The sequence below is a fragment of the Dipodomys merriami genome, unplaced genomic scaffold (assembly GCF_024711535.1).
Source record: "Dipodomys merriami isolate MVZ:Mamm:240054 unplaced genomic scaffold, mDipMer1.0.p SCAF_13, whole genome shotgun sequence".
Lineage (NCBI taxonomy): Eukaryota > Metazoa > Chordata > Mammalia > Rodentia > Heteromyidae > Dipodomys > Dipodomys merriami.
In genome coordinates, this window is record NW_027202604.1 from 20,554,693 (window position 1) to 20,581,994 (window position 27,302).

The 27,302-nt window shown below is 39.2% G+C and overlaps 1 protein-coding gene and 1 long non-coding RNA gene across 4 annotated transcripts in view; one reads left to right on the top strand and one right to left on the bottom strand.

Annotated features, from left to right (window-relative positions):
* The window catches only part of Ptprg (protein tyrosine phosphatase receptor type G), a 693,584-nt gene that overhangs the window by 647,961 nt on the left and 18,321 nt on the right, over positions 1–27,302 (top strand). For all 3 annotated transcript variants that reach the window (XM_070018858.1, XM_070018857.1, XM_070018856.1), the window contains 11 exons: positions 3,430–3,521; positions 11,292–11,388; positions 14,126–14,208; positions 14,403–14,537; positions 15,194–15,328; positions 17,145–17,317; positions 19,004–19,139; positions 19,634–19,780; positions 21,706–21,799; positions 22,865–22,941; positions 23,463–23,591. In XM_070018858.1, the coding sequence (XP_069874959.1) occupies positions 3,430–3,521; positions 11,292–11,388; positions 14,126–14,208; positions 14,403–14,537; positions 15,194–15,328; positions 17,145–17,317; positions 19,004–19,139; positions 19,634–19,780; positions 21,706–21,799; positions 22,865–22,941; positions 23,463–23,591 (1,298 nt within the window). The remainder of the gene's footprint in view (positions 1–3,429; positions 3,522–11,291; positions 11,389–14,125; positions 14,209–14,402; positions 14,538–15,193; positions 15,329–17,144; positions 17,318–19,003; positions 19,140–19,633; positions 19,781–21,705; positions 21,800–22,864; positions 22,942–23,462; positions 23,592–27,302) is intronic.
* LOC138824721 (uncharacterized) overlaps positions 11,059–27,302 on the bottom strand; it is a 48,930-nt gene continuing 32,686 nt past the window's right edge. Inside the window, exons 2-7 of the long non-coding RNA XR_011371158.1 lie at positions 26,429–26,555; positions 22,668–22,897; positions 18,980–19,049; positions 17,255–17,441; positions 15,152–15,367; positions 11,059–11,345 (exon numbers count right to left, since the gene is read on the bottom strand). This is a non-coding gene — a long non-coding RNA (uncharacterized lncRNA). The remainder of the gene's footprint in view (positions 11,346–15,151; positions 15,368–17,254; positions 17,442–18,979; positions 19,050–22,667; positions 22,898–26,428; positions 26,556–27,302) is intronic.

Here is a 27,302-nt window from a genome sequence, read left to right on the forward strand (position 1 = left end):
GAGGGACATACAAAGCAACAAAGAAATCATCTTATAAATGTGTTAGAAACAATCGCATGAAAGAAAAAAATATTTGAATACATATCTTAGGGTTCATTTCCCTAACATCACCTTATCTGACTGACCTTTTCTACTTGACTCAGACATATACTAGATATTGCAAATAAGAGAAACCATGGGACCTATGTTTCTTTGGGCCATAACAGCACTCTTATGAGGCCCTTTCCTAGTTTGCTTTTCATTCCTCTGTGAGGTTGGTATCGGTTTTGTTTTGTTTTTTTCCATTTCACAGATAAAGGGAATCCAGGTGAGGAAAAGTCTCAGCACTATGCAGTCTGACTCTGGATCTCTGCTCTCACCATTACCTTTAAATGCCTGATCTACAGCAGGTGCTCATCCCTGGGAGCAAATAGAGTAACAGACCCACAGTCCTCCAGGAGCTCAGGCTGATGGATGGTAGGGTGCTGCGGCTGGCCTGACGAGCAGCTCCTCCCTTTAGGGTACAGTCAAAGCACTGGCTACTGCTTTTCCCTTTGAAATATCAAATCAAAGATGGCAACAGGAAAGTTAACTTGTTCTCTATCAGATTATCATTAAAATTAAGAGAAAGCAAATTTAACATACATGAGTATGAGAACTCTTAACATATAAGCGGTTTGCCTGAGAAACTGAAAGCATTAGTGATTTGTTGGAATCTTACTGCCTTTTGTCCTACTCCAACCTGCGGTTATCTTTTAAAACTTTTCTTCTTAATTTATGAGTATGAAAATCACAACCTTCCCTTTGAGCGCATGTTAATACACATAAAGTACCTAGGCACTAAGTCATGTGCTGATATTCTCTGTCATCCTTCACAATTAACTCAGACATTTAGCTGGCAATAACATGTTAACGTTGGACATTTCCTTATAATACATAGGACCTGTCCAGATAAAAATAGCAGATTTAGCCCTAGGATATTGTAAGGAATGACTTGGCCTTCTGCTTAGTGAATTTTATCATCACCTGGCTCATTAAGAGACTTTATAGAGACTTTATAAATACGAGTACTGCTTAAAATACAGGAAAGAAAGTAATGACCTCTCCACTATTTACCTTGAATGAAAGACAAGTGATCTGTAATCTGGGTAGGTGGTGGGTGGTCAGCCTGCACCTCAGGGAGCACCTGCCTGTCTGGTAGTAGTACATTCTTGGTGTTGTCTACAAACCCAGAGGGTGTGGCTAGACTTGCTTGGATAAAGGTACAAATGAGAGAGACTAGTGAGTCATCTATTTCCATGTTAGCTCATTGAGTTCTGCAGGATTTCTGGTGCATCTAGCTCTGGGATAGCAGACAGACTGAATTCTAGGCCATGTGTGTCATTAGCTTGGATATTCTAGTTGAGCACTTTGCAGGAAAAAATAATCATAAACTATGAACCTGATAGCATTTCTTAGAATGATTTGTGGTGGGCTATGCTGTCATGCCTTTTATTTTAGAATACTGCAGTCTTGATCATCCTTAATGTTACAGAGGAAGCTGATGTGATTTTTCTGATTTTGTACCTGCCATTCAGTGTCCATCATGATGGCACTGTCAGTTCTCAGGGCAGCTGGGAATTCTTGAACTATCATGGGCATGTTAATATTGCCCTTTCCCCATCACACTGTTAACTGGGTTACTCTGCCCTTGGAAGCTGCTGTAAATGAATGGCAAGTAACTGCTGTGCTCTGTATACTAAGGTTGTTGTAGCATTGGATTGTATCTCCTTTCCCTCATTAGCTCAAAATGCCCTTATCTGTGGACATTGATAAGAGACCCCCCCGCCCCGCAAGCTCTGAACACATTAACCCTTTCTTTAGCTTGGGGATCCATTCTTTGCCACCCAATCATTATTGTAGAATTCTAAACATTTTAAGTGGTTGCATAATTTGGGAAATTTTTCTTGAGCTCTGCATTCTTCTAAATATTCTGGGGAAACATTTTTGGCTCAGTTTAGTTTGTTAATACTGGTTACATCATGGGAGCTATAGATTCTTGGGTGTACAAAACGATTGCATATTCATGAACATCTTCAATCCTGAAATATTTGTAAATAACTTGGCAATTTTTTTTCATAAGGTCGCCTATTAAAATGAGTAGGACTTTAATTGTTTACACAGAGAGCATTTATGCTTGCAGAGTACCACCATCGCAAGAAGCAATGTGTCACTGCTGAAACCACTTGGATTGTGGACATATAAATCACCTTTCCTAAACAAAGTATAAGATATGCTATTTTCTGCCTAAGAATGATTCAAGTTTGAAAATGTCAATAGATGCAAAAAGCCACCCTAGAGCTTTGCTCTCTCAAAAGAAAAGTAGAGAAGGAATGACAGAGTCAATGTTAACTGTCACCAGATGAAGAGAAATCAGATTGTCAGGCCTGGATCTATAAAATTCTTGCCAAAGTAGGACCTCATTTACACATACAGATCTTCATACCCTTTGCTAAGAAAAGCATCTGTGGCAGTTTAGATGTTTGTGCGTTTGCCAAAGATCTTTCACTCTGAATAAAGTAAATGTCATGTCTGTTGTTTATCTCAAATTCAGCAGGGTATTTTTAAAAGGAAATATTTGCGGGGGAGGGTCGAGGAGAAGAAGGTCTGGAGCTCAAGTGTAATGGGTGTGGCTGTTTAGCAGCAGTGATAAGGATTGGACCGGGCCTCTGTAAATAAGCCTAACACATGCTTTGGGCCCATTAACTGAAAATATGTCCTTAAGAAGTGACAATGCTACAATAAGTTGGAGAATGTGGAATCTTCCTGAATCTATACCTAGTCTGTCAACACCAAAATAAATAAATAAATCCAGTTAATTCCATCGAACTGATTATTTGGCATCAAGTAAGCACAGCTGTCTTGAACTAAAATTCCAAACACTTAACGATAGATGGCATTGTATCCAGAGCCAGCCTGTACAGGGGCCTCTGATTGTGTACAAAAGATCATATAGAGTTCAAAGACTGGAAATAGTACTTTCCTGCTCCAGTTGGAGCCTGACCCCTATTGAACAGCAATTAAAAAAATAAAAAGGAATCAAAGCTCAGGTTCTGATACAGTGTCTTGGCAAATAGCTATTCTTGTTAAATTCAGACAGTTTAAAATGTGGCAATTTGATTGTATAAACAGCCTGACTATACAAAGTAAAGGGAAGTCCGTGTGTACCTTTTGGAAAATACCCTATTTAACCTGGCTAATAGGCAATTCAAAGTTCTAATGAGATCTTAATGTAAATATAAACCTTGAGAGTTTTCTTCAGGATGTGGATTGCAGATGATAGAATTATACCATTCTTTACAGAAATGAAATATTTGTCTATACTAAGGAACTAAGGATGGTTTGCTTTTTCATTATCATTTGTGTATGGAAGTATTCTGTGTGACTTTGAATATCATTTTATTTCCCCAGATGACATGGAAGCCATTCCTGTCAAACAGTTTGTTAAACACATCGGCGAGCTGTATTCTAATAACCAGCGTGGGTTCTCTGAGGATTTTGAGGTACGTTTCAAAGCTGAAAATTAATTTCAAGAAACTCACTTCATTTTATAAGGAGGTTTGTTGTTGTGGTGGTGGTGGTGGTTTGGTTTTTTGTAAACTTGAACTGAATTTAAGCATAACAGAACAGTAACTCTGAAAACTGGTAGTTTTTCCTTTTTCTTACCATTGATGATTTTTTTTTTTTTTATTATGTGTAAGTAGTTGTACAAAGGAGTTGCCATTTACCAAAGCAGTTTACAACTACAATGTGTCTGGATGCTTTTTGACAAGCATTCTATCCTCAACAAAATAAGGTGAGAAAGAAGGTGATTGCAATTGTTCTGAATGAGCACTTGTCTGAAAGATGGAACTTGGTGGTAGAGAAGAGGCCAGCTAGTGAGGATTTTTTTTTTTTCTTTCTGGTTCTTTCTTCCCATTAATTCTAACAGAGGGCGACAGTCGTGATGCAGAGCTCCCTGATTCCATGTCATTTCTGGGATGCACATGGTAGCGTAGAGACAGCAGGTTTGGCATCTGAAGAACTGGGTGCTGTCTCCGCCAGCCGTGTGCCTCCTAGTCGTCATCGACGGGGCCAATCGCTTCATCTCCCATTCCCAGTTTCCTCATTTTTAAAAAGGGTGCTAATGTCACCCACATCCCCAAGTTGTTAGGGGGGAAAAAACATAAATACATGATAAACATCCTTGTAAGTGCTGGGCTCATTATTAAGAAGCAAGCAACCATCCTTGATTGTTGTTGTTTTTGTGATTATTAATCCTTGGAGAGAAGACACGGGTTAACACACAGTCTTCCGGATTTTAAGAAGTGGTATGTCGGAAACAAGGTAGGGAGTAGCAGGCACCACCCTGCCAGCTCCGGTTCTGTGCCAGTTCAGCAGTGACAGGGTGTCAATGAGGAGCTATTAAACAGACTGCCCTTTTCTTCACTGAGGCGCTTAACTAAGGCACACATCCCTGGCAGCAAGAGTTGTGCCGAGGAGGCCAAGTTTTCGTGGCAGCTCAGCTGTCTTCTAGCTTTGTGGGTAAGGCGGTTCCTTTCTCCTTCTCATTTCGGTGTTAAAATGGAAATGCAAAGGGTGGAACCTGCCCACCTCCTCTCACATAGTTGGTTATGGGGCTCGAATGAAGTCATGGAAGATAAGCACTGGGAAGGACGAAGGCACTGTGCAGCTGGAGGCACCATGATCTTGCCTGAACAATACGAAATAGGCCCTGAATCCCATGTTTGTATGCAAATTTGGAATCCCTAACGGCCATCAGCAATGCCATTATATTGACAACTCATTTTAAATTAAATCTTTCTCTTAGGTTTTTGTTGTGGTTGATTCTTATGTTGGGCTTTTTTTTTTTTTTTTTAATGAGTAGCACAAAAGTGAGAGAGAGAAAGGACTCTGATTTATTCCACAGTGCTGTGTTTTATGGAACAAACAAACGCATGTCAAGTATTTAATGATGCTATTATATGCTGACCCAAAAAGGTGCCTATTCGGCGACAAAGAACATGGTTGCAGTCAAACATTTTGTATTCATGAGGACAGCAAATGTGTGTGGTGGTGGGGTGATTTAGTTCAATTGACTGTTGGCTGGATGACTGAGCAAGAATATTGAGGCATTTAACAATGTTGATGGTATTCACCACAAACATTTATCCTCCAGAGAGCGGAATTTGATCAGGATGATCAAATGCAAACTCCGGTTTCTCAATTATGTATGATTTGAGACCCCAGTGCTATTCATCACAGCTGGTTTTGACACCATTTAATTATTCAAAATAATCAGCTACACCTCCATAAACTGGAGCTGACTTAAAATAGGCTTTCCTGCATCAAAAACCATGCCTGTTAACAAATCCTGGGCCTCTCAGTACCTTATGTCTATCAGAAAAATAATAACAATAATATCGTGGCTCTAGTCACCTCCATTGAACTTTGTAGCAAAAATATTATCAGCCAGTAGTTGTAGGAGTAGAATGGAGAAGGTAGACAGGAAGCACACATTGTTCTTTCATTTCACAATCCCTCCTGGATTGAACTACTAAAATGGAAGCTTTTCAGAACAGGAAGAATTTTCTTTTAAAAAGAACAGTAAGGTAGCAAAAGCTACACCAATATATTGGTACAAAAGCTCACCAACATATTGTTATCATCATATTTGGTGAAAATTTGAACTATTTGAAAAGAGAAGCATTATTGTCTTGTGGTAACTGCTAAATGGGAAACTGGTAGCACTCTACATAAGAAATTATTATGAATATTATAAATTGAGGTTATAACAGGCTATATAGAAAAAGCACAAAAGGAGATTGTGTATAATAGTAAAAGTAATTAAAATAACCCCTTTAATATAACCAGAGAGTAATAACTTCAGATTTTCAGATCTTATATGTGGGATAAAGATGCTGAGACCTTAACACCATGTATACATTATTTCACCTCTCAGTGATAGGTGCTATTTCATTGTCTTTATAAATGAAAACTTGATCCAAAACAAAACTAACTCATTGGGTCGCTATGCTTTGAAATGGTATCAGTAGGGACTTAAAGATGAAGGCTAACTAACCTGAACTCCCATAGTTTCTGGATCCATCCAGAAGTGAGCTGAAGTCAGGGCAAAGAACCAAAGTTTCTACTAATGCATCTGTGTCTTTAGCAAAAAAAGAAAAGAAGGTCAGAATAAAGAGCCAGGACTGAGAGTACTAGGTACCTATCACACACCTTTCTTATATAGATCCTCAGCAGCCAGCATCTGGCATACAGATTCTGTATCCTACTCAATGTGTGATTAGAGACCTACAGTCAATCAAAGTACTGATCTTTAGAGTATAAAGAAATACCTCTTAATAAGCAATAGACAATGTTTGAAGAGATAAAGTAACTGTATTAAGTACCAACCATTCTCTGGACAAATATATAGTATAAAGATGGGTTAGACTCCTTATCCTGATGGGTTTAGTCAGATGGATGTGTGAGGAGACCAGAGGAAAGCTAAAGTAGAAACATAGCAACATAGGATATGTGCTGTAGTGCAGGTAAAAAGTTATGAAGCAGTGAAGAGGAGAAAGGGTACCCTTAAATTTCAGTTAGCTATTTCAGGGAGCCTTCCCCCTTACCCAATCTAGCTTTAAAAAAAATAATGGAAGTAAAAACTTAGAGTGAATAAAAGTCACATTTCCAGAACTCTTGGGGGAATGAGAAGAAAGTCATGCTGGTTTTGAGTCTTGTCTGGCGGTCATGCTGAAAGCCAGCATGTTTGTCGTGCTCTGATAAATGTTGGAGATTGTGAAAAGCTGACCACAACAAACCTACCTCTTCTGACAGATTCTGCAATCAGGTGTGTCAGATGCCTCCGTTCATCAGCTCCTGGGCTTTACTCTCCTTCCCATGGAGTGACTTTCCAGGATAGTTTTATAGAGTAGCAACCTTTATGTTAGCCTCCTCCTAACCCCAGTCATAGTGCAGAAGGCAGTGAAAGCAAAGAGAAGAGCTTGGAAGCTTCACGGGTCCACACAATAATAGATAGGGATTGGAAGAATCTGAAGTTTAAAGTCTGGGTGCAGAAATGAGACCAAAAAGGCCTCTTGACCAAATCTTCGGGGGATGGTTGTTCTTGCAATGAATTAGCTGAGGTAGATTTGGGCTGGTTGCTCATCCTAAATCAAAAGAACAAAGCCTCATCCACCTGAGCCCAGTGCGCTGAGGGACTTGTGGCCACAATCACTCTGTGTATTGAAAGGAGACTTCCAGGGTTGCTGATGACATGTCACGAGAGTCCCTGGACAGAGGTAAGGCTGTGTATAAAGATTGCTGCCTGCAAGAGGTCAAAAATTAACCCTGTGTAGTTTGCTGTGACCAGATTCCCCTTTGGTCCTGATTATTATTATAAAGGAAACCATTTTGAACTGTTACGTTGAAGAGAGAAAATACGGTTGCTTAAGACATAGTTAAGAACAGGGAAAGGTACATGAAACTATAATTGGAGGTTATAGATCAGCTGTAGGATGATGGGTACTGTGTTATACCTTCCAAAAATTCACTAATTTTCTGGAAGGGAAAGACAAGTCATTTTCTATCAGCATAGACAGATCTGGAAAAGAAAAGAAAAAAGAAAAAAAAGCCACTCTTAGCAAGATAAACAGTAGTAAAGCAAAGAGAAGGAAATCAGTGTCTCGGAAAGGCATGGATTTGAAACTATCCTAAGATTGGAAAGGGAATTGGTGGAAGACAGCAGGGACCTTGAAACGCTATTGAAGGAATCGGGCACCTGTTCAAAATGTTTTGAGTAATGGAATAAAGGAAGTCCTTTCAGTCTTGGGTAGCACTTGGGAAGCTGTGGCAGGAGAGCCACGGGTAGGAAGACACATTAGGACCATACCAGGTATTTGGACACTGTACATGTCCTGGGACCTAACCAAGCAGCATTCTCTGGATCCTTAACACAATTAGTTGTGAACTGTATACATGGTACATATACTGAATCTAGTGCTTGGCAACCAGGTTCTAAATACTTCTTCCAGTAATCTGAAAGCTTTCCAGATGTATTTTGTTCAATTATCTTTTCTTTTGAATGGAGCCCAAGAATGGTAGAACGGCAGATCTTTCACATACTGCCTAGACGGCCTCTCCCACTGACTGCAGACAGAAAGTGACTAGGCTATTCATCTCCCAAGAATTCTTGCTATCTCAAAGGTTAGTGTTAGTTTATGAGCCCTCCAGTTTCCATCGACTCTCTTCTGGGGTTGGATGCCTGTTAATATTCAGAATATTCATTTTAAGAGTTTGGATAGCTTTTAATAGCGACAGAAACAAGGAATCTTGTTGGGCACCGGTGGCTCATGCCTATAATGCTAGCTACTCATAGTCCTAGCTACTCAGGAGTCTGAGATCTGAGGATCATAGTTTGAAACCAGCCTAGGCAGGAAAGTCTGTGAGACTTTTACCTTCAGTTGATCTCTCACTCTCTATCTATGTCTGTCTCTCTGTCTCTGTCTCTCTGTCTGTCTGTCTCTCTGTCTCTGTCTCTCTGTCTGTCTGTCTCTCTTTCTCTCTCTCTCTCACATACACACACAAAGCTGGAAGTGGAGTTGTGTCTCAAGTGGCAAATTGCTAGCTTTGAACAGAAAAGCTCAGTTCAAAGTCTAGGACTGGCACAGAGAGAGAGAGAGAAGCAAGCATAAATCTTAAATTATTTGTCAGGGTACTGAATAGGTAGCTTTACTATATATACTTCACCAGGCAGTGACACTCTAAAGATTTTTAACACCGATTAAAATCACATTAACTTTGAAATGCCAGTTCCAATGGAGGAAAGCCACTCCAGGATCAGATGATATTATCAGCATCTAAATGAGCCAAGCAGTACCACAAGGAATTACAGATGACATTATTATCCACCAGACAGAATCAGGAAGGCCTTAGGCAAGCCCCTATGAATTCTAATAAATCAGATTTAGCATTATTTATGACTAGTCTTTGTTTTCTGTCATTCACATAATTGGAAAAGTGAAGCAGAGCCAGTGAATGAGACCAAGGGTTTTAGATAACAAAAGAAGTTTGGACATACTGAATGACCACTTAAAACAGTGCAGACAGCTGGTACCAAACAGTCTTGGTCAATTATATTATAACAGAGTCCTAGCTTCAGTCCATAGCTATGGTTATCACCACATAACAGGAGAAAAATAAGCAATAACCAAAATGAATCTTAGACTAAAGAACTTACAGCTAAGTAAAACCTAAACAACTCAGCTCGGAGGTACATAGCCCAGGCTATGACATTCACAACGTAGAAACAAGATGTCAGCTCATTTCTGCTGTTTGTATACAAATATGAATATGAATCGACTTTAGAAAGTTCTCTGCCTTAGAACAGTATACCTCAGGCTTTAAAGACAATTCCAAAAGACATGGACCAAACCAATATTGCAAGTCTGGTTAACATTGCTTATGTTCTTGTAGATGACAACATATCAGACTATGTTAAGCCCAAACTCTTCCACATTTTAGAGAAAACAGCCAAAGGCAGTCTTAAGTCCTTTGAACTACTGTTTGCAAAGCTACAAGTTATTAAATTATTTTAGAATAGAACAGAAAATAGCTTATTGCATTTAGAAGCAGGTTAAGAATCTTCATGAAATATACTTCCCCAAAGAGCTGATTGAACAACTGCCTATGGGGGTCTTTTTTTTTTTAATGGACAGCTAGGATGGCCTGTGATAATGAAAAATTCAATATGTAAACAGCTTCCAAGAACTGGAGAGTCAATGCATGTAGGTCCTTTGAACAGACAGTAAGCCTTTATTTTTATACCTTAGTTATTCTTTCATGCTAGTGAGTTGGTCCTAGCAGGGCAGAGAGGGATTCCTTCCTGGGAAGTCCTCTGTGAATATACCAGACAACTATTCCCTGTTGTCATTATGCTTAAAGTAAATGCTGTGGCAAAGATCTGTAATTGCTATGCAACTCCTTTGTGAAAGAAAAAAAAGTCTGATTCTCCTAAACTCTGTTACATCTGCTATGTGTAAAACATTGCTCCTGATAATTTTGTTACTTCGCTCCTGCTTGTTGTAACAGCTGTGCACTGCTAATGACTTCCCTTTATTAGTTTGCTCCCATACTTTCTTGGATTTGAAGCATTCGCTGTAGAAAAATTTGGCTTTTCAGCAACCTTGTCTTTGGCTAAATTGATGTTTCTATGCAGAGAGATAAGGTAGTGGAAAAGTTGTTTTTGCCACTGTTGTTTTTGTAGAGAAAGTACACTTGAATAAAGTTCAGCAGTGATTTGTCAGGGGGCATACATATCTGAGCCACAATTAGTTGCTGAATATTTCAGAACTGGATTCTTTAAGTCAATTTGTATACTCTCGTGGTTATAAAATGGTTGCAAATCATAGTTGGATATTGTCCTTGCAAATTTCTGTGGATCCTCTAAGACTCAGGATAAACTGTTGCACCTTGGTTTAAACTTTCCTTGCTTTGTTCTTAGAATTATTCTTCTTAAACCTCTGGTCTTTTGATTGCATTTGATTGACAGCATCTTTTCTTGAGTAGACTGTGGTCTACTTTTAAAAAGATATTCTTTTGGATCTTAATGCCTGGCTCCAAATCTGTAGGAGACAAAAGATGAATTAGTAAAGAATGAAAACCTTAGATCTTCATGTATTCTTCATATGCTTATTATGTTTGTGGTAATGGTTATATCTATCTTTGGGTTTGGGGAGGTAATGGTGCATTCAGCGTTAGAGAGTAAGTACTTTGTAGAAGGATAGATAGATAGGTGGATAGATTAGACAGATAGATAGATAGATATCATTTAATGATGAACACAGGTTCATAGAAGGACCTCACTGGACAATTTTATCATTGTATGAACACCATAAAGTGCAGTTATACAAACTTAGATTGTTTAGGTCAGTGAATGAACAGGGCCTCCAGTTTACAGTACTGGGAGTGGGGCCATACTATAACATACCAATAATTTACAATAAAAAGCAGCTAGTAGCAAGTCCTTTATTATCATCAAGTATTATATATCGGACACAAGTGTACATACTCTACTTAATGATTGACAGGACACCATAAACACATGAATAATGTGGTATGCTAAGTTATCATGGCTTTGACGTCATGAGAAGATAGGAATTTTTCAGCCACAATACAATTATAGGGAATCCTGTTATGTATTCAGTCCATGGGGATAGAAACATTTATGTGTGACGATGGTTGCTTGTTTTCTAAAGTGTGTTTAAAATGTCGCCGTTTGCTTTCTTCACTAGGAGGTCCAACGCTGTACAGCAGATATGAACATCACTGCAGAACATTCCAATCATCTAGATAACAAGCACAAAAACAGATACATCAACATTTTAGCATGTGAGTAATAAACTTTAAACTATCTTCAACTGTGAGGAAATTGAATTTTCATGCTGAGTAGACGCTAAAAGCCAAATACAGCCAGAATGCCAAGAAAGAATCATGCTTGCAAGCTAACCTCTCATTAGCCTGTCTTCCAAAGTCTAAGGAAGTGGGGACATTCTCTACCCGCTCAGTCTTTTATTTGGCTGTCAGATGTCAGAGAGTTTAATAAGATGACTCAAAAAGAAAAAAATGTTCTGAGCTTCACTGTTTTCACATGAAGGGATGTCCTGTCAGATGTAGGGAGCCAGAATATAAATATTACTGGCATTGTAACCAATGAGGATAGAGGGTTCTAATAACAAGCGCAGGGAAGTAAGTTCAGTAAGCTGAATTTCAGAGCAGTCTTTCTAAGGCTGCCTAATTAGGCTTTCCATAAGGGATGAACCTCCTGTCCTTTTGGTCCATATATTTAGCGCTACCCAGTGTATTTTCAGGCTCAGGAGCGACCTAGAGGTTAGAGCACATCAGACAGTGAGGTATGCTACACATGGGGCCTGAAGGAATATCCTAGTACAGACTACATCTGTGACTGGAAGGTCAGGTCCATAGACACGGAGAACTTAGGTGAGTGGCTAATAATGTAGGTTGGGCATTCTTAACCTGAAATATCAAAGGACAACATTATTGAACATGACATGATGTTAAAAAGTTTCAGATATGGAAATATGTCAATATGGATCGGGATGCTTAGCAGGTATGTGTTACTTTTCCATAGCTGTGACCACAGTACCTGCTTAAACAACCTAAAGAAAGGAGCTGTTTGGAGGGTTCAGGCTGTGGTTACTTGGTCCCATGTCAGTGGGAAACCCGTCATAGTGACAAAAGTATGCGATACGTAGGGAGCTCCTTTACAAGGCAGATGGGAATTCAGGAAGAACCAGGGCAAGATATATCTGTATCTCAAGGGCACCTGCCTCCATCAGACCTACTCTGTCCCCCTAGAACTAGGCCCACCTCCTATTTTTCACCATCTCCCAGTAATGACATCATATCATGAATTAACCCATTCATTCCATTGAAGCAGAGCAATGTCTTTTCTCATCCTCTTCTTAATTTGATCACAGAAAGCCATCTAATTAATGTCAGAAAAGCTGTCAACCACATACCCAGAGATGTGTTTTACTATTACCGTGAGCCTAAACATTTTGTAAACAACTCCAGTTGACCCTCACCAATTTACCATCACAAAGTGTACGCTCTTGGATGAAGGGCAGACATAGTGATTTTATGGTGAACACATACTTTGGTTAAGCCCACATTATATAGAGTGGGTTTAAATTGGGCCACTTAAAATCTGAACAGTATGGAAAAATTTTAAGAAAGCCTTAGTGAAATGTAATTCACAGTGAAATGTAATTCACACCACATGTAAAGTACCCATTTAAAGTCAACACACAATTCAGTGGGTTTTAGTGTGTTCAGAGTGCAGAGTCATAACCACACTCAAACATTTTTAACATCTCAAACCCCATAGGTGTTAGCTGGCACTCATACCTCCTTCTTATCTCTGGAGATTTGCATATCCTATCCCTGTCATGTAAATAGTATCTCAGGTAACTTTTTGTGCCTGGCTTCTTTAACTTAAGATAATGTTTCCAAAGTTTGTATCAGTACTCCATTCCTTTTTATAGTTGAATAGTACTCCATTGTATGGCTATGGCACATTTTATTAATTCCATATATAAGGCTTTATTCAAGCACATATTTTAGCTTCCTTGGATATGTACATGAATAGAATTGCTAGTATGGTAAGTCTAACATCTGAGGAATTACCGAAGTGCCTGTTCCACTTGAGATTCCCACCAGCAGTATATGAGAGGTCCAGTATCTTCACATTCCCACCAGCACCAGCTAATTTGGGAAAGGTGGGGGTGTGGTGGTGGGGGTCATAATAGCCCTCATAGTGTAAAGTGCTATCCTATTACTTTAAATGTGCAGTTCTGTTATGATTAGTGTTTATTGATCATTTGTCTGTGATTTTTTTTTGGAGGGTCCAGTCATGGGGCCTGAACTCCGGGCCTGGGCGCTCTACCACGTGAGCCACAGCGCCACTTCTGGCTTTTTTCTTTTTGCTTATGTGGTGCTGAGGAATCAAACTCAGGGCCTCATGCATGTAACGCAAGCGCTCTACCACTGAACCACCTTCCCAGCCCTGTCTGTGATTTTTAATCTTCCATCCATCCTAGCTAGGAAAAATAAAGCTCTCAGCTTCCTTTTATTTCTTTTGCTATGGTAAGAAACCATGTCTATTCTTTTGAAACTAGAAATACATATGATGCTCTTACGTCAGATTCATCTTCAAATCTGACTGTAGCTGATGCACAATGAGATTCCTCTTGAAGGATCCCAGGATTAAGTCCTTGGGTTCTGTGACAATAACAGGGAATTCATCTGAATTTAGTGTTGGAATGTTCTGCATAATCACATTTTTAGACCTATTAACGGGGGATGGGACATGGGTAATCAAAGGCCTTTGAACTTGCTTTCAGCATAAAAAACTGCATTTCTTAGGCACTCTGAGTGGCTATAAATGGCCCTGTGCTTTCTCTATGATTTTGAATGCTCTGTGTATTTAGCAGTTGCTCAGAGGCTTCTCAGTGTATTCATTCTGGGAGATTACATGGGGTTAATGTTTAAAATGCTGCTTTTTAAAAAAATTCTACATTTTGTTTTGCCTTTTTATCTTTTATAGATGATCACAGTAGGGTGAAGTTAAGACCTTTACCAGGAAAAGACTCTAAGCACAGCGACTACATTAATGCAAACTATGTCGATGTAAGTCAGACATGTTTTTATAACCCTAACCCATTTCTGAAACTGAAGAATACAGCAGAGATTGCTGCATGTATTTTAAAACTGCTGAGGTCTCATGGAAAGCTCAGCCTATTCACTGTGGAAGGTGCTTGAATTATTAACTGGTCTTGTGTGATACTGCTTTCATTTCACTTTGTACTCTGTCACCTTTGAAGGGTTACAACAAAGCGAAATCCTACATTGCCACGCAGGGACCTTTAAAGTCGACATTTGAAGACTTCTGGAGGATGATTTGGGAGCAAAATACCGGAATCATTGTCATGATTACAAATCTTGTGGAGAAAGGAAGAGTAAGAGTATCTTGCTTTATTATCTTAATTAACAAAGTATTTGTAGGATGCCTATAGTAGAACAGGAATTTAGAGAAGTGAAAAAGTGTTCTCGCCACTGTAGTTCTGAGAGTGGACTGGTGGAAAAAGAACTAAGGCATTACAAATGTGAACTCCATGAACGGCATCCTCTAGTCCAGAGGGTATTACAGTAGCTAATATCTAAGGGGAGACTTGAACAGGGGACAGCAAGAGCCAAAAAACAAAGAAGTTGGAAGATTTTAGGAGGGAGTGAGGACACTACAGAAAGGACTGCTTAGACACCCTGACTTTCAGACCACATTTGAGAAACACCATAAGTGTTGTAGAAGATACTGGATAATGAGTCTGTGGTACTAAGTTAGGTTGGAGTGAAGGCTAACGTTTCAAGTTCATTACCCAAAAATAACTACTGCTTCATTCTGACTCTCTTTCTGTGATGACCCAAACTGTAACACATTCCCTGGACTCTTCCATAAATCCAGGCCTGTGTTCCACATGGTACATACACTTTCTCTTGCCCCAAGTTATCCCAGTGCAGCAACTTCTTCAGAGGTCACTTCTGCCTTTAAGTAGTTCAGCCTATGCTGACTTACCTGTGTCTGGCATTGTCATTTGTAACTTTTGTCTTTTTTCAGCGGAAATGTGATCAGTATTGGCCAACAGAGAACAGCGAAGAGTATGGAAACATTATCGTCACACTGAAGAGCACAAAAGTACATGCCTGCTACACTGTTCGTCGTTTTTCAGTCAGAAACACGAAAGTGAAAAAGGTATCAGGGACTGGGCGGGCCATCAAAGCATCTGTGTACCTGTGTGAAAAATCAGTGTACAATATAGGCCAATAAGTTGTTTTGATAAAAACGCATCCTTTTTTGGCAAAAATGTCATGTATTTGTTGGTTTCCCAAGAAATACTAGTCCTGAACTATACTTATGTACAAATCCAAGTTTTTGCCAGGCACTAACTTAGTTGGTTCACACTTAAAACCATTTAAAAAAAATTCTAGCTACTCCTAAGAATTGTGGTTTGAAACCAACCCAGGCAAACAAGTTCAAGAGACTAACCAGAAAAATGTCTGATGAAGGCATGGATCAAGCAGTAGAATGCAAGCCTTGAGCATAAAAGCTAAGCACGTGTGTGAGTACAAAGCCTGATACTGGATACATACACAAAGAAAACCAGGTTATGCTGTTGATAAGAATAAAAAATGGATGCTACAGAATATGTATCCTCTTTTAGAAATGAGCAATGAACACAATATTGGAGTTTGGTTTTTCTGATTAGTGTTTTCTAATGTCAACTATAAAAATGTTTTTTCCCGGGGCTGGGAAGGTGGCTCAGTGGTAGAGTGCTTGCCTTGCATGCCTGAGGCCCTGGGTTCGATTCCTCAGCACCACATTAAGCAAAAAGAAAAAAGCCGGAAGTGGCGCTGTGGCTCAAGTGGTAGAGCGCTAGCCTTGAGCTAAAGAGCTGAGGGACAGCGCCCAGGCCCAGAGTTCAGGCCCCACGACCGGACCCAAAAAAAAAAATAAAAATGTTTTTTCCCCCTGTGGAACTATTAATATTCAGAGAATCATGCTGTTTTCAAGTTACTTCAGTGTTTTTATTTTTCAAAATCTACTGTGATGACCAGATTCATAGATCATCAACTATAGATAAATGCTCAGAAAGAAAATACGCAGCTATATTCTCATATATAGGACAATTGTTTGCAGAAAATAAGACTTTTTTTTTGCCATCTTAGAGATCTTTGGAAATGTGTTAAAACAGTAGTCCCCGTGACCCATAAATCACAAATCATATAGAATTCTACAAATAGCTGAAGACCTGAAAATCAGTAGCACCATCCCTGTGTTTATATCATAGAGCAAATCAAGAGTTAGTATAAAGCTATTATGACTCATCGGAATTCTTCAGGAATTTAAGCAGACTCACACTTCTTATAGAAACAACTTGTCAGTGAAAGATATAAGTAGGATCTTAAGGTGTTCTGGATACTGATAGCAAGAAAACAGCCTTGGGCCTTTGTAGCACAGTGCCAGGTGTCCTGTAAGCCCCATTATTGGCCCTGAATTAACATGTCAAAGTTCAGTCCATTAGAGGAAAACTTCTTTGAAAAAGTGCAGAGGCTGGTGACTTGTTTCACATTTAGAGCCCTCTCCTAAGCTCCTGGAAAAGAATACACAGCAGTACCTAGCCCGTATCTCTGCTTCCAGACGGTAGAGAAGGGCCAGGAATGATGGTCCACGGGGAAATGAATGCAAAGCACAGAAAGGGGCAAGTCAGGACACAGAGCCTTGTAGGTAAGATATTCTGAGTCCAAATGCCTGCTGTTAAATGTTCACTCCTGGTATGACCATCTTCTCTTGGTATGACCATCTTCTCTAAGAGATGGGGTGGTCTACATCTAGCTAGATATCTCTGTTTAGTAACAAGGAAGTTAGACCAAATTGAGTAAGTGACATAGCTCAGAAACAATAATTGGGAAAATGAAATCAGAAGCCTTATTTCCAGGCACACTTGAAATCCTTTTGTCCAGAATATTCACTCTCAGATTCATGGCATCTTTTTACACCTCTCTTCTAGGGTCAGAAGGGAAACCCCAAGGGCCGTCAGAATGAAAGGATAGTGATCCAGTATCACTACACACAGTGGCCTGACATGGGGGTTCCCGAGTATGCCCTCCCGGTCCTGACCTTCGTGAGGAGGTCCTCGGCAGCCCGCACACCAGACATGGGCCCCGTGCTGGTGCACTGCAGGTATGTTGGCATCTCTTTCTTCAGCCTCCTATTTGACTCCTGAAGTTGCCGAGCAGGGTACTTGTGCCTTGTGAACTTGGAACCACAGCTATTGTTTCCTTTGACTTAGAGCCCACGTCCTTATCTGAAAGTGAAGATGAGTAAATCAGCACAAACCTAAATATCTGCTCAAGTAGACAAACCTCTACTGCTTTGTTTTTCTATTGAATTTAAACCTCTAGTTTTCATAAAGTCATTTTCTCATATAAGACTATTGTTGATAGGGAAAGTAGCAGGCTAAGTAAAAATCTATACTTCCCAAAGCGTAGTAGCGGCATTTTTAAGTATCTAAAACTTTTTATATATTTCTTTACTAGCATTTGTGGTTTTTTTCCTGATTTAGTACTCAAATGGATGTTACTTAATTCGGTGATGGATGTTACACACCTGCATGACATCTTTCCTGCTGATTGTTTGTAGTTTCTGTACCAGCATGCCTGCTAGGGTTTTTCACTCATGACTGGTGCTACTCTACCACTTGAGCCATATACCACTATTTCCAGCTTTTTGCTGTTTGATTGAAGATAGGAGTTTCATGGTTTGTCTCCTCAGGCTAACTTGGTACCATGGTTCTGAGATCTCTCACCCACCTGAGAAGCTAGGATTATTAGACATGAGCCCCTGGCGCCCATCTACATGGTATTTTCTAAGCTTTTCTTTGGGCTATTCTTACAATATGCTCTTACCCCCAAAAAAGTCCCTTTTAGAAGTTGGAACACATCCATATTCCCAGGAAAACTCTGCTTTTATGCTAATCCATTTAGGAATCACTAAAGTAGAGAGAAGTCTATCAAACAGCCTAGGTATTGTGCCAGACAGAAAAGTTTCTGGGGCATTTGACCAAAAGAAGATTGTTGCTGAATACTAAAGAATCCAAATCTTGGCCGGGCGCTGGTGGCTCACGCCTGTAATCCTAGCTACTCAGGAGGCTGAGATCTGAGGATCGCGGTTCAAAGCCAGCCCAGGCAGGAGAGACCATGAGACTCCTATCTCCAATAAACCATCAGAAAACCGGAAGTGGCGCTGTAGCTCAAGTGGTAGAGTGCTCGCCTTGAGGTGAAGAGCTGAGGGACAGCACCCAGGCCCAGAGTTCAAGCCCCACGACCAACCAAAAAAAAAAAAAAGAATCCAAATCTTGCTGAGTATTTTCCAAAATAACAAGAAATATAATTAAGCCAAATTTTCTACAGGTCACAGTCTCAGGCTATTCCTTGATATTACTAAAGGCAAATATCCCTTTTTAAGTAGGAACCTGCTAATACTGCTCACTGGTCAGCTTCTTCAATGCAGGCAACAAAAGCCAACTGAGGCAGTTGTACAGGAAAGGGGTTCATTCACAGGATGAGTGCTCACAGAGTCACAGTGCCTCAGCAGCTGGCTTCTGCTACGGCAGTGACTGCAGCTGTGCATCCCCAAGCTTCACACCTCTTTGCAGGGTAGGCCAAGAAAGTAATATACATTGTTTGTCTTGCAATTCCTACAGTATAAAGTGCTCCTTATCATGACTTGCAAGGTGGCAAGTGCCCTCAATGCAGTTTGTAGGCACTGTCTACATGAATGTCCTATGTCATTTATACTAGGTTAGACAAGGTTATTTGCAAGTTCACTCGATATTTAACGTACTGAGTTGCCTTCCTTTCTTAACAGCGCTGGTGTGGGCAGGACAGGCACCTATATTGTGATAGACAGCATGCTGCAACAGATAAAAGACAAAAGCACAGTTAATGTCCTGGGATTCCTGAAGCATATCAGGACTCAGCGTAACTACCTCGTCCAGACTGAGGTAAGGAGGGGCTGCCAGCACCCTTTCAACTAAAAGTTGAATGACACTGAAAACACAGATTCATTCTGTTGGGACATGAAGGAATGTAGAGGGTTGTAGAAGATATTCTACTATTTGGATCTGTTTTCTATTTCTGGGTGGATCTGAACATTCAGATTTGTAAATCACTATAAAAGCACTTAAGATTGAGTTACAGCTGTGTTACAAACTATTGGGAGTTAAATACATTGTTGGGTCTGATACAACATCTAGGACAAGATGGTTCGTAAGGCCTTCATTGAAGACACATTTGTGGACTGCTGGCCGTATAGACCCTCCAGGCACAGTGTAGAGCAAAGAGCTGTTAACAATATCTGCCCTAAAATAAATTATGATGAGTGAGTATTGAAACAGACCATCTAGCTCCAAATGCTTGCAGGAAGTCACTGACAGGTCCCTATTTGAGGCAGAATTAACAGGTTTCCTTGGTGATCATCATATATTGCACTTTGTAGGAGCAGTACATTTTCATCCACGATGCCTTGTTGGAAGCCATTCTTGGAAAGGAGACTGAAGTATCTTCAAATCAGCTACATAGCTATGTTAACAGTATCCTCATACCAGGAGTGGGAGGAAAGACTCGGCTGGAAAAACAGTTTAAGGTAGAAGTTTGCATAATAATATCTTTAAAGCAAGGAAGTAGAAAAGAATTGAAGGTCAGGTTCTCTTTGTACTCTTTAACTGTAATGTGAAGTCAAGTTCTGATCCATGTAAGTATCATTTGTATTCAAGTAGATGTAGTCCTGTTCCATATTTTCTTGTGAGCAGTTTATGACTTTATCTGACCATAAACATCATCTTCTGGTCACAATAACATGAAATTATGTCTGTATTCTAGTCAGAAAGAAAAGATTGTTACTTGAACTTGATGGCTCAAGTGGTAGAGGGCCATCTAAGCAGGCTCAAGTGGTAGAGGGCCATCCAAGCAAACAAACTGAGTGTAAGGCCTTGAGTTCAAACTCCAGTGCTAGCAAAAAAAAAAAAAAAGTTATTTAACATATTGTCCTTAAAGTATGCCTGTTGAAAATCTATTCCAGGAGACAATTTTTAAAAATGAGTTACTAAATAATAACAGAAAACTTGTGTTCCTACAATAATTGTTCTTTTTCTTCAATAGGAGTGTAACATTTAAAGACAGTTAGGTTATTTGGAATTCTCTGAAGGTGAAAAAAAAGATGTTAAGACTTTAATTAAGATGAGAAAAGCTCAAGGAATTAATTGTAACTTTGATATGCTGCCTATCTTTCCCAACCATTTAATGGTTTGTTATTTGTTAGTCTTGAATTATCTTTTCAATTCTTATTTTCCTGCATTTTGTTCCTTATGTAAAGTTAATTCTTTATCTTTGTGTTAAGATGGGAAGGATGGGATGAATCTATAGCTTCATTTCTCCTGATAAATCTTTCAGCAGCCTCTGAAACCTTCATCTGGATCGTGCCAGGCAAATTGGATCCTATGATAAGAACTAAAAAATAGACTCTATTGAGTTTGGTCATAAGAGTAATTTTAAATTTCTAGTTCCTGTTAACATCCTAAATGCTATAAAAATCACTTCTAGGGATTAATAGTAAGGACACAGTACATCACTTTAAATTTTTTAAATGAGAAAAAAATCTGTAGGTAAAGATTCTGGAAAGCTCTATTATAAGAAATGAGCACAGACTCATCTCATTCTTTTCCAAATTTTGTTGAGTGGCAGTATGATGCCACAAAACTCCACACTGTGAAACTTCATTTCAAGCACTAGAATTATTACCTTCAGGCTATGTGAATATGAAACAAATTTATTATGTTTAGACTTGATTCCCATCCCAAGACACCTCATATGTAATCAAATATTTCAAAATCCCAAAGAATCTGAAACTCTTCTGGTTCTAAACATATTTTCTTAATTCATCAAACAATCCAGTGTATATTCTTCTGAAAACCAGGTATCTGGCTTTTGTACAGTCATTATTCATTTTAGAACTCAAATAGAAGAAGGGGGAAAAGTCAGTCAGACACTTGGAGATGACACTTGCCTCTAGAACCCAATGGCAGCAGTTCACACACTGGGAAAAGAAGACTTCCCATATGTTGCTTGTAAATAGCCACCCCTCCTTCCCCATATACACTTAGGAAAGCAGATTGACCAAATGATTGCCAAGGAACAAAATAAGAAAAATGACCACCCTACTGGGCTATTTATAATGACCTTTAAAAATTCTTATTTCAACAGACACGTACTAAGAACCTACTAAATTCTTCATCTACAAGCAATGTAATTAGCTCTTGATGAGTTACTTAAGTTTTGTGTGTCACTAAGGACAAAAATCAAAACAGTAGTGATATCATGTTTACAGAAGTCCACATAGTACTCAGGTTCCAGAAATGAGACAGGGTTCCACTATATTGAAGCATTGAGAGTATTCTGAGTCACAAAAAAATGTCCTTTTTAGTAATCTGATTATTGGTATTTTTCTAAGTGATCAAGCAGGTATATGAATTATACCCTTGAATGAAGACTAAAACATTACTTTTCTTTTAGCTGGTCACTCAATGTAATGCAAAATATGTGGAGTGCTTCAGTGCTCAGAAAGAATGCAACAAAGAAAAGAACAGAAACTCTTCAGTTGTGCCATGTAAGACCTTAAAATCAGTTTGACTTGGGTTAGAGGGTTTAAAAAAAATTATCTTTAAGTCGTTATTCCAAGGGGTTACCATACAACATACCAGTTTATAAGTACAATGCATCTCGATAGCTATTACCTCTTTCATCATTCTCACCCCTGCCCCCATCTCAAACCCTCCTGTCAATTATTTCTCTTGGGTAGGTGAATGATAGGCAGACTTTTGGAGTTAGTCCATATATCTGACAAGAAATCTAGTTTAGGTTCCCCTTGAAATATAAGAATTCAAGCTGGGCACCAGTGGCTCACCCCTGTAATCCTGTACTCAGAAGGCTGAGATATAAGGATCACGATTCGAAGCCAGCCCAGGCACTAAAGTCCATGAGATTTATCTCCAATAAACTACTCAGAAAAAGTCAGAAGTGGCACTGTGTCTCACGTGGTAGAGGGCTGGCCTTGAACACAAAGAAGTTCAGGGACAGTGTCCAGGCCTTGAGTTCAAACCCCAGGATCAGAAAAATATATATAGAATTTGATTACTTCTGCCATCTTTCATTTTATGATGATAGTAATAAAGCTCTTACCACTTATCAAATCCTAGATTAATCTGTACAACTAGAGCTGCAGCATTCAATTATCCTGGATATTGAGATCCAGACAAAATTGATTGGGAGTTATGCTTGCATTAAATCAGGAAGCTTTGTATGTATACTGCAGACACAGATATGAGTAATCATCAGAGAGATTTTTCTCTGAGAACAGCCCTTCATGGGGCAAAGACATTTATAAGTTTGCAGGGACAAAAGCTAAGGAACTCTAGGACTATAAACTAAAGTAAAAAGTTATCACATACCATCTGACATGTTTATATAAGATATACCTTAGAGGTCTACTGGATCTGTACACCAAAATTGTGTTTAAATTCTTCCTCTCCCTTTGCTGAGCCATGTAAGTAAATTTCAGAAGAGACAGAGAAATATGTTACTCCCACGAAGAAGAATATGTTATTCTCAGGAGGAGCTGTTGTTTACTGTATCATAAGACTAATGCTGTGTTACTGATTTTTCCATGTGATAGCTGAGCGTGCTCGAGTGGGTCTTGCACCATTGCCTGGAATGAAAGGAACAGATTACATTAATGCTTCTTATATCATGGTGAGAGTCAACAATTAATCATAAATTAAGTCAATTAAACTGAAGGGTGTTAAAGCACAGATACCACCTCTGTGGATATTTCTCTCTCTCTCTCTCTCTCTTTTTTTTTTTTTATAATTTCTCAATGTGTAAAATACCAAAAAAATTAGAGATTTCTATATCTTAGAATTTGTAACAAAAGATACCCGAACAGTAGGAGTACAAAAATGCCTACATAAAGCAAAATGCTTCTTAAGGAATTATTTTTTTTGTTACTTTTACCCATCTAACATTTGAATAAATGTTGAAATTACTAAGTAAAAACAGCAGGGGTAACTTGAAGTGAATTGCATGTGGAGAGAAAATTGTTTGCATAATGTTAAGAAATACCTCTAAAAATTAGCCAAATGTACTAAATGCCTTTCCTGAATATTTTAAAGTCACCAAAGCAATGCTTGTCTGGTTTCATGAATCTATTCTGCTACCACCAAGTTAGAACAAAAAGCTTATAATCACTAATGTTTCTCTCTTTCTAACTGAAGGGCTATTACAGGAGCAATGAATTTATTATAACCCAGCATCCTCTGCCACATACTACGAAAGATTTCTGGCGAATGATTTGGGATCATAATGCACAGATCATCGTCATGCTGCCAGACAACCAGAGCTTGGTAAGTAAAGCACATCTGCTAGATTTTAACAAGCCCCTAAGGCTCCAGATATACAGGACAGTAATACTATTGTGTCTGTGCAAGGGAGGGAACTCAGGACTGTAGAGTCACTTCATAGACTCATACTATTATCCTTAATTCTCTGATATTACCCTGTGTGGCTAGGTGCTAGAATGCTTCAAGAACGATCCCTTAAATAACCTCAACAACAAAAAAAATCCTAATTTGTAGACTGACTTCTTGCCTGCTCTAGGTCACTTGTGATAGTTTTGTTTGTTTTGGTCAGTCATGGGACTTAAAACTCTGGGCTTGGGGGCTGTTCCTGTGCTCTCCAGCTCAAGGCTAGCTTTCTACCGCTTGAGCCACAGTGCCACTTTCAGTTTTCTAGTGGTCTCTTGGAGATAAGAGTCTCACGGAGTTTCTTGCTCAGGCTGGCTTTGAACCATGATCCTCAGATCTCAGCCTCCTGAGTAGCTAGGATTACAGGTGTAAGCCACCGGTGTGCCCCTTCCCCCCCCCCCCTTTTTTTTTTTTGGTCGGCTGTGGGGCTTGAACTCTGGGCCTGCGCGCTGTCCCTCAGCTCTTCAGCTCAAGGCGAGCGCTCTACCACTTGAGCTACAGCGCCACTTCCCCTTTCCCCCTTTTTTGTGATAGACTTACAACATCTACAAAATGTGTCAGTGTTCTTCCTCTCTACATATTCTCAGAACAGTTTGTGGCCAAGAGGTAGTTAGAATTTTATGTAATAGATGAGAAAACTGAGCCGACTAACTTATGTCCAGGAGCATAGACCAATAATTGGAGCCAGGACTTAAACCTGAGTTATCAGTCTCCAAATTCCATGCTTGTCATCTCTTGTACTAAAAGTGTGTTGTTATTTTATCACATTCTATAGTAAGAGCCATTGCAGGGGAGTAATTAGGAAGGGCAGTTTGGGGCCCAACCTGTAGGTCGCTCTTAAGGCTTTGACCAAGCCATTATATCTTTGCCCCTTCCTTGCTTTAATAGATATTTCTCTTCCCCTCCTTTTTTATTCTATTAAAGTCTCAAAAGTATTTAGAAGAGCAGTGAGCAAATTTAGACTTCATGAATTAATAAATTCTGAATTCACTCAGTTTTGAAAAGTTAATATGTGGACATGTGAGCCCACAAGATAAAAACAAAAACAATGAGGATCTGGCTCCTTGAGTGTCAGATTAATGAGTTTTTTAATCAAGAAGGAACAGCATGTGATTGAACCCATAGTCTGGATGACATGCCTTTGACTGTGTGCCCAGTCAGTAGGAACTTCTTCACTTTGTCTCATTTTTGCTCCAGCTTCAGAATACCAAGGCTGCTTCTGTATGATGGAATGGCAACAAATTTGAGAATCTTAAGCTCAAAGCTGGAGTGTAAATTTTCAAATTAGCTGGCAACAGGGGTCCGTTCTGCTTGGCATGTGGAAATGGGAGGCATTTCAGGTTTTTCAAACATTCATTTGTTGGGAGTATTGAGTCAGTATTTGGTATTGTCAATCCACCAAGGACAATCATGGTAAAGCATCTGCCTAGACTCATTTGTAAGACAGGTTACAGGGTGCCTGGACCCAGTAATGGGATACACATTCTACAGATACGGGATAGAACAGGAATAACCATACAAGAGTCTCTGAGGTTTCTGGTGGTAATAGTCTATACTCGTGTCTGTCTGCTCTCGCAGCTGCAGTACTCACTCTTTGAATCCTTGCAGTTTTTTTCCTAAAATGGGTAATACCTAGATTTGCTCTAGTCTTTTACTACTATATATAATTTTCTAAGTAGCCTAAAAGCATGGTCCTAACTCAGGAAACATTCTCATCACAGTCTAGATAACCTTTCATCTGGAAGTATATTTGTCAGCAAACAACCACAGAATGCCTTCTGAATTAAAAAGCAGTATTTCATTTTCTTCCACAATGAATGATTCCTGATCACAGTTTCTGTATTTAAACTTTTTTCTGTGTTTTTTCTACTGTAATTAAAATCTCTTTAGTATCTAATTTACTATCCATATATTTTCTGAGGTACATAGTTTAATTCCCACTTTCAAACATCGAAATTTAAGCCACAGAAATACTAATTTATCTAGGATCACATGTGATCCTAATCCTATGCTAACCTGGGCATAGTTCTGATGCCCTGTTAAAACAGTTACAGACTTCTGTATAGACTAAACCCAATTGCTAATCTGTTTCCCCTTATGCTGAGCTTTAAAAATAAAAATGTACTTGGCAATAAACTATTGAAACTTGAAAGGGTGATAAGTCTTATTGGACTTGTTGGCTCATTTCTAATTCAACAATGTAAGATTAAACAAAGCCTTCTTTGTTTTGAACATTACTCAGAATTATTTCTAAAGTCAATGATAGTATCTAGGATTTTCCTGAAAATGTCCATAGAAATCCTCATACTATGTGCAAACTAGCTTGTCATTTGAGCTAATTAGAAAGGTGGGGAGGGGCGTACTATCAATCACGTTTTACACAACCTCTAACCTGTGAAACAGTTCTCGAGAAGTACCAAGCCTGAATATTAGAGCTGAAAGACTATGTTCTCCCCTTTTGAAATCTATCACTGACAGTTTTAAAGAATGCCTTGTACATAAAGCCAACATGCTTATTTATTTGCACAACTTCTTTCCAAGGTGTTCTGTCCTTACTATTATTCTCAGTGTGATTTTAGCGAATTTATGAAGATCTCTGAGTATATATGTTAGTCTCTAAACAAGGGGTTTTATCCTTTGTCCTAACACTCAAAATGTATAAAGAGCTTGTACACGTTGACAGTAGAAAAATGAGTAATCCCAGTTCAAAGACCCACCAGCAAGTCATAGAGTAGTCCTCAGTGTTTTCCATCATCAAGGAAAGGCAGGTCAGAAACAACTGAATGCTTTCATACTGTTGATGAGTGTGTGGAATGGCACGTTATCAAAAACCGGTATGGAAGTCTTTAAAGAAATGAAAAATAGAGCCACCATATAAATTCAGCAATCTCTTCTAAGCATATAACCAAAGAAAAGGAAATTGCTACCTTGTAAAGATAATCTTCATTCCTATGAATTCTGCACAGTAGAACCTGGAAACAACTGTCAGTCGACAACCAGATAAAGAAATCACGATGAATATGCACATTGGTATACTTTCCAGCAAAAAAAAAAGACCTTTATACCATGTGACTTTACAAGTCTGACCTAAAAGAAAATATTGCATGATCTTACCCATTAAAAAAAATTCTAGGGGCTGGGAAGGTGGCTCAGTGGTAGAGTGCTTGCCTTGCATGCATGAGGCCCTGGGTTCAATTCCCCAGCACCACATAAGCTAAAAGAAAAAACCCGGAAGTGGTGCTGTGGTAGCGCTAGCCTTGAGCTGAAGAGCTGAGGGACAGCGCCCAGGCCCAGAGTTCAGGCCCTATGACTGGACCCCCCCCCCAAAAAAAAATTCTCATATACAGAGAACAAAACAGTAGTTTAGGGTTGGGGCAGAAATAGGGAGTTACAGATCAAAGGATATGAAGCAGCAGGTCTGACAAATGACCAGTCTAGAGAGCTCAGACCCAACACAAGGAATCTAGGTGATAAAACTGTACCACACTTGGGATTTATGCTGTTTTAATTTCTCTTGCCACAAAAAAAGTTTAAAATGATGCATATGTTCATTTGCTTGGCTAAAATAACCTTATTATCTCTGCATTATGT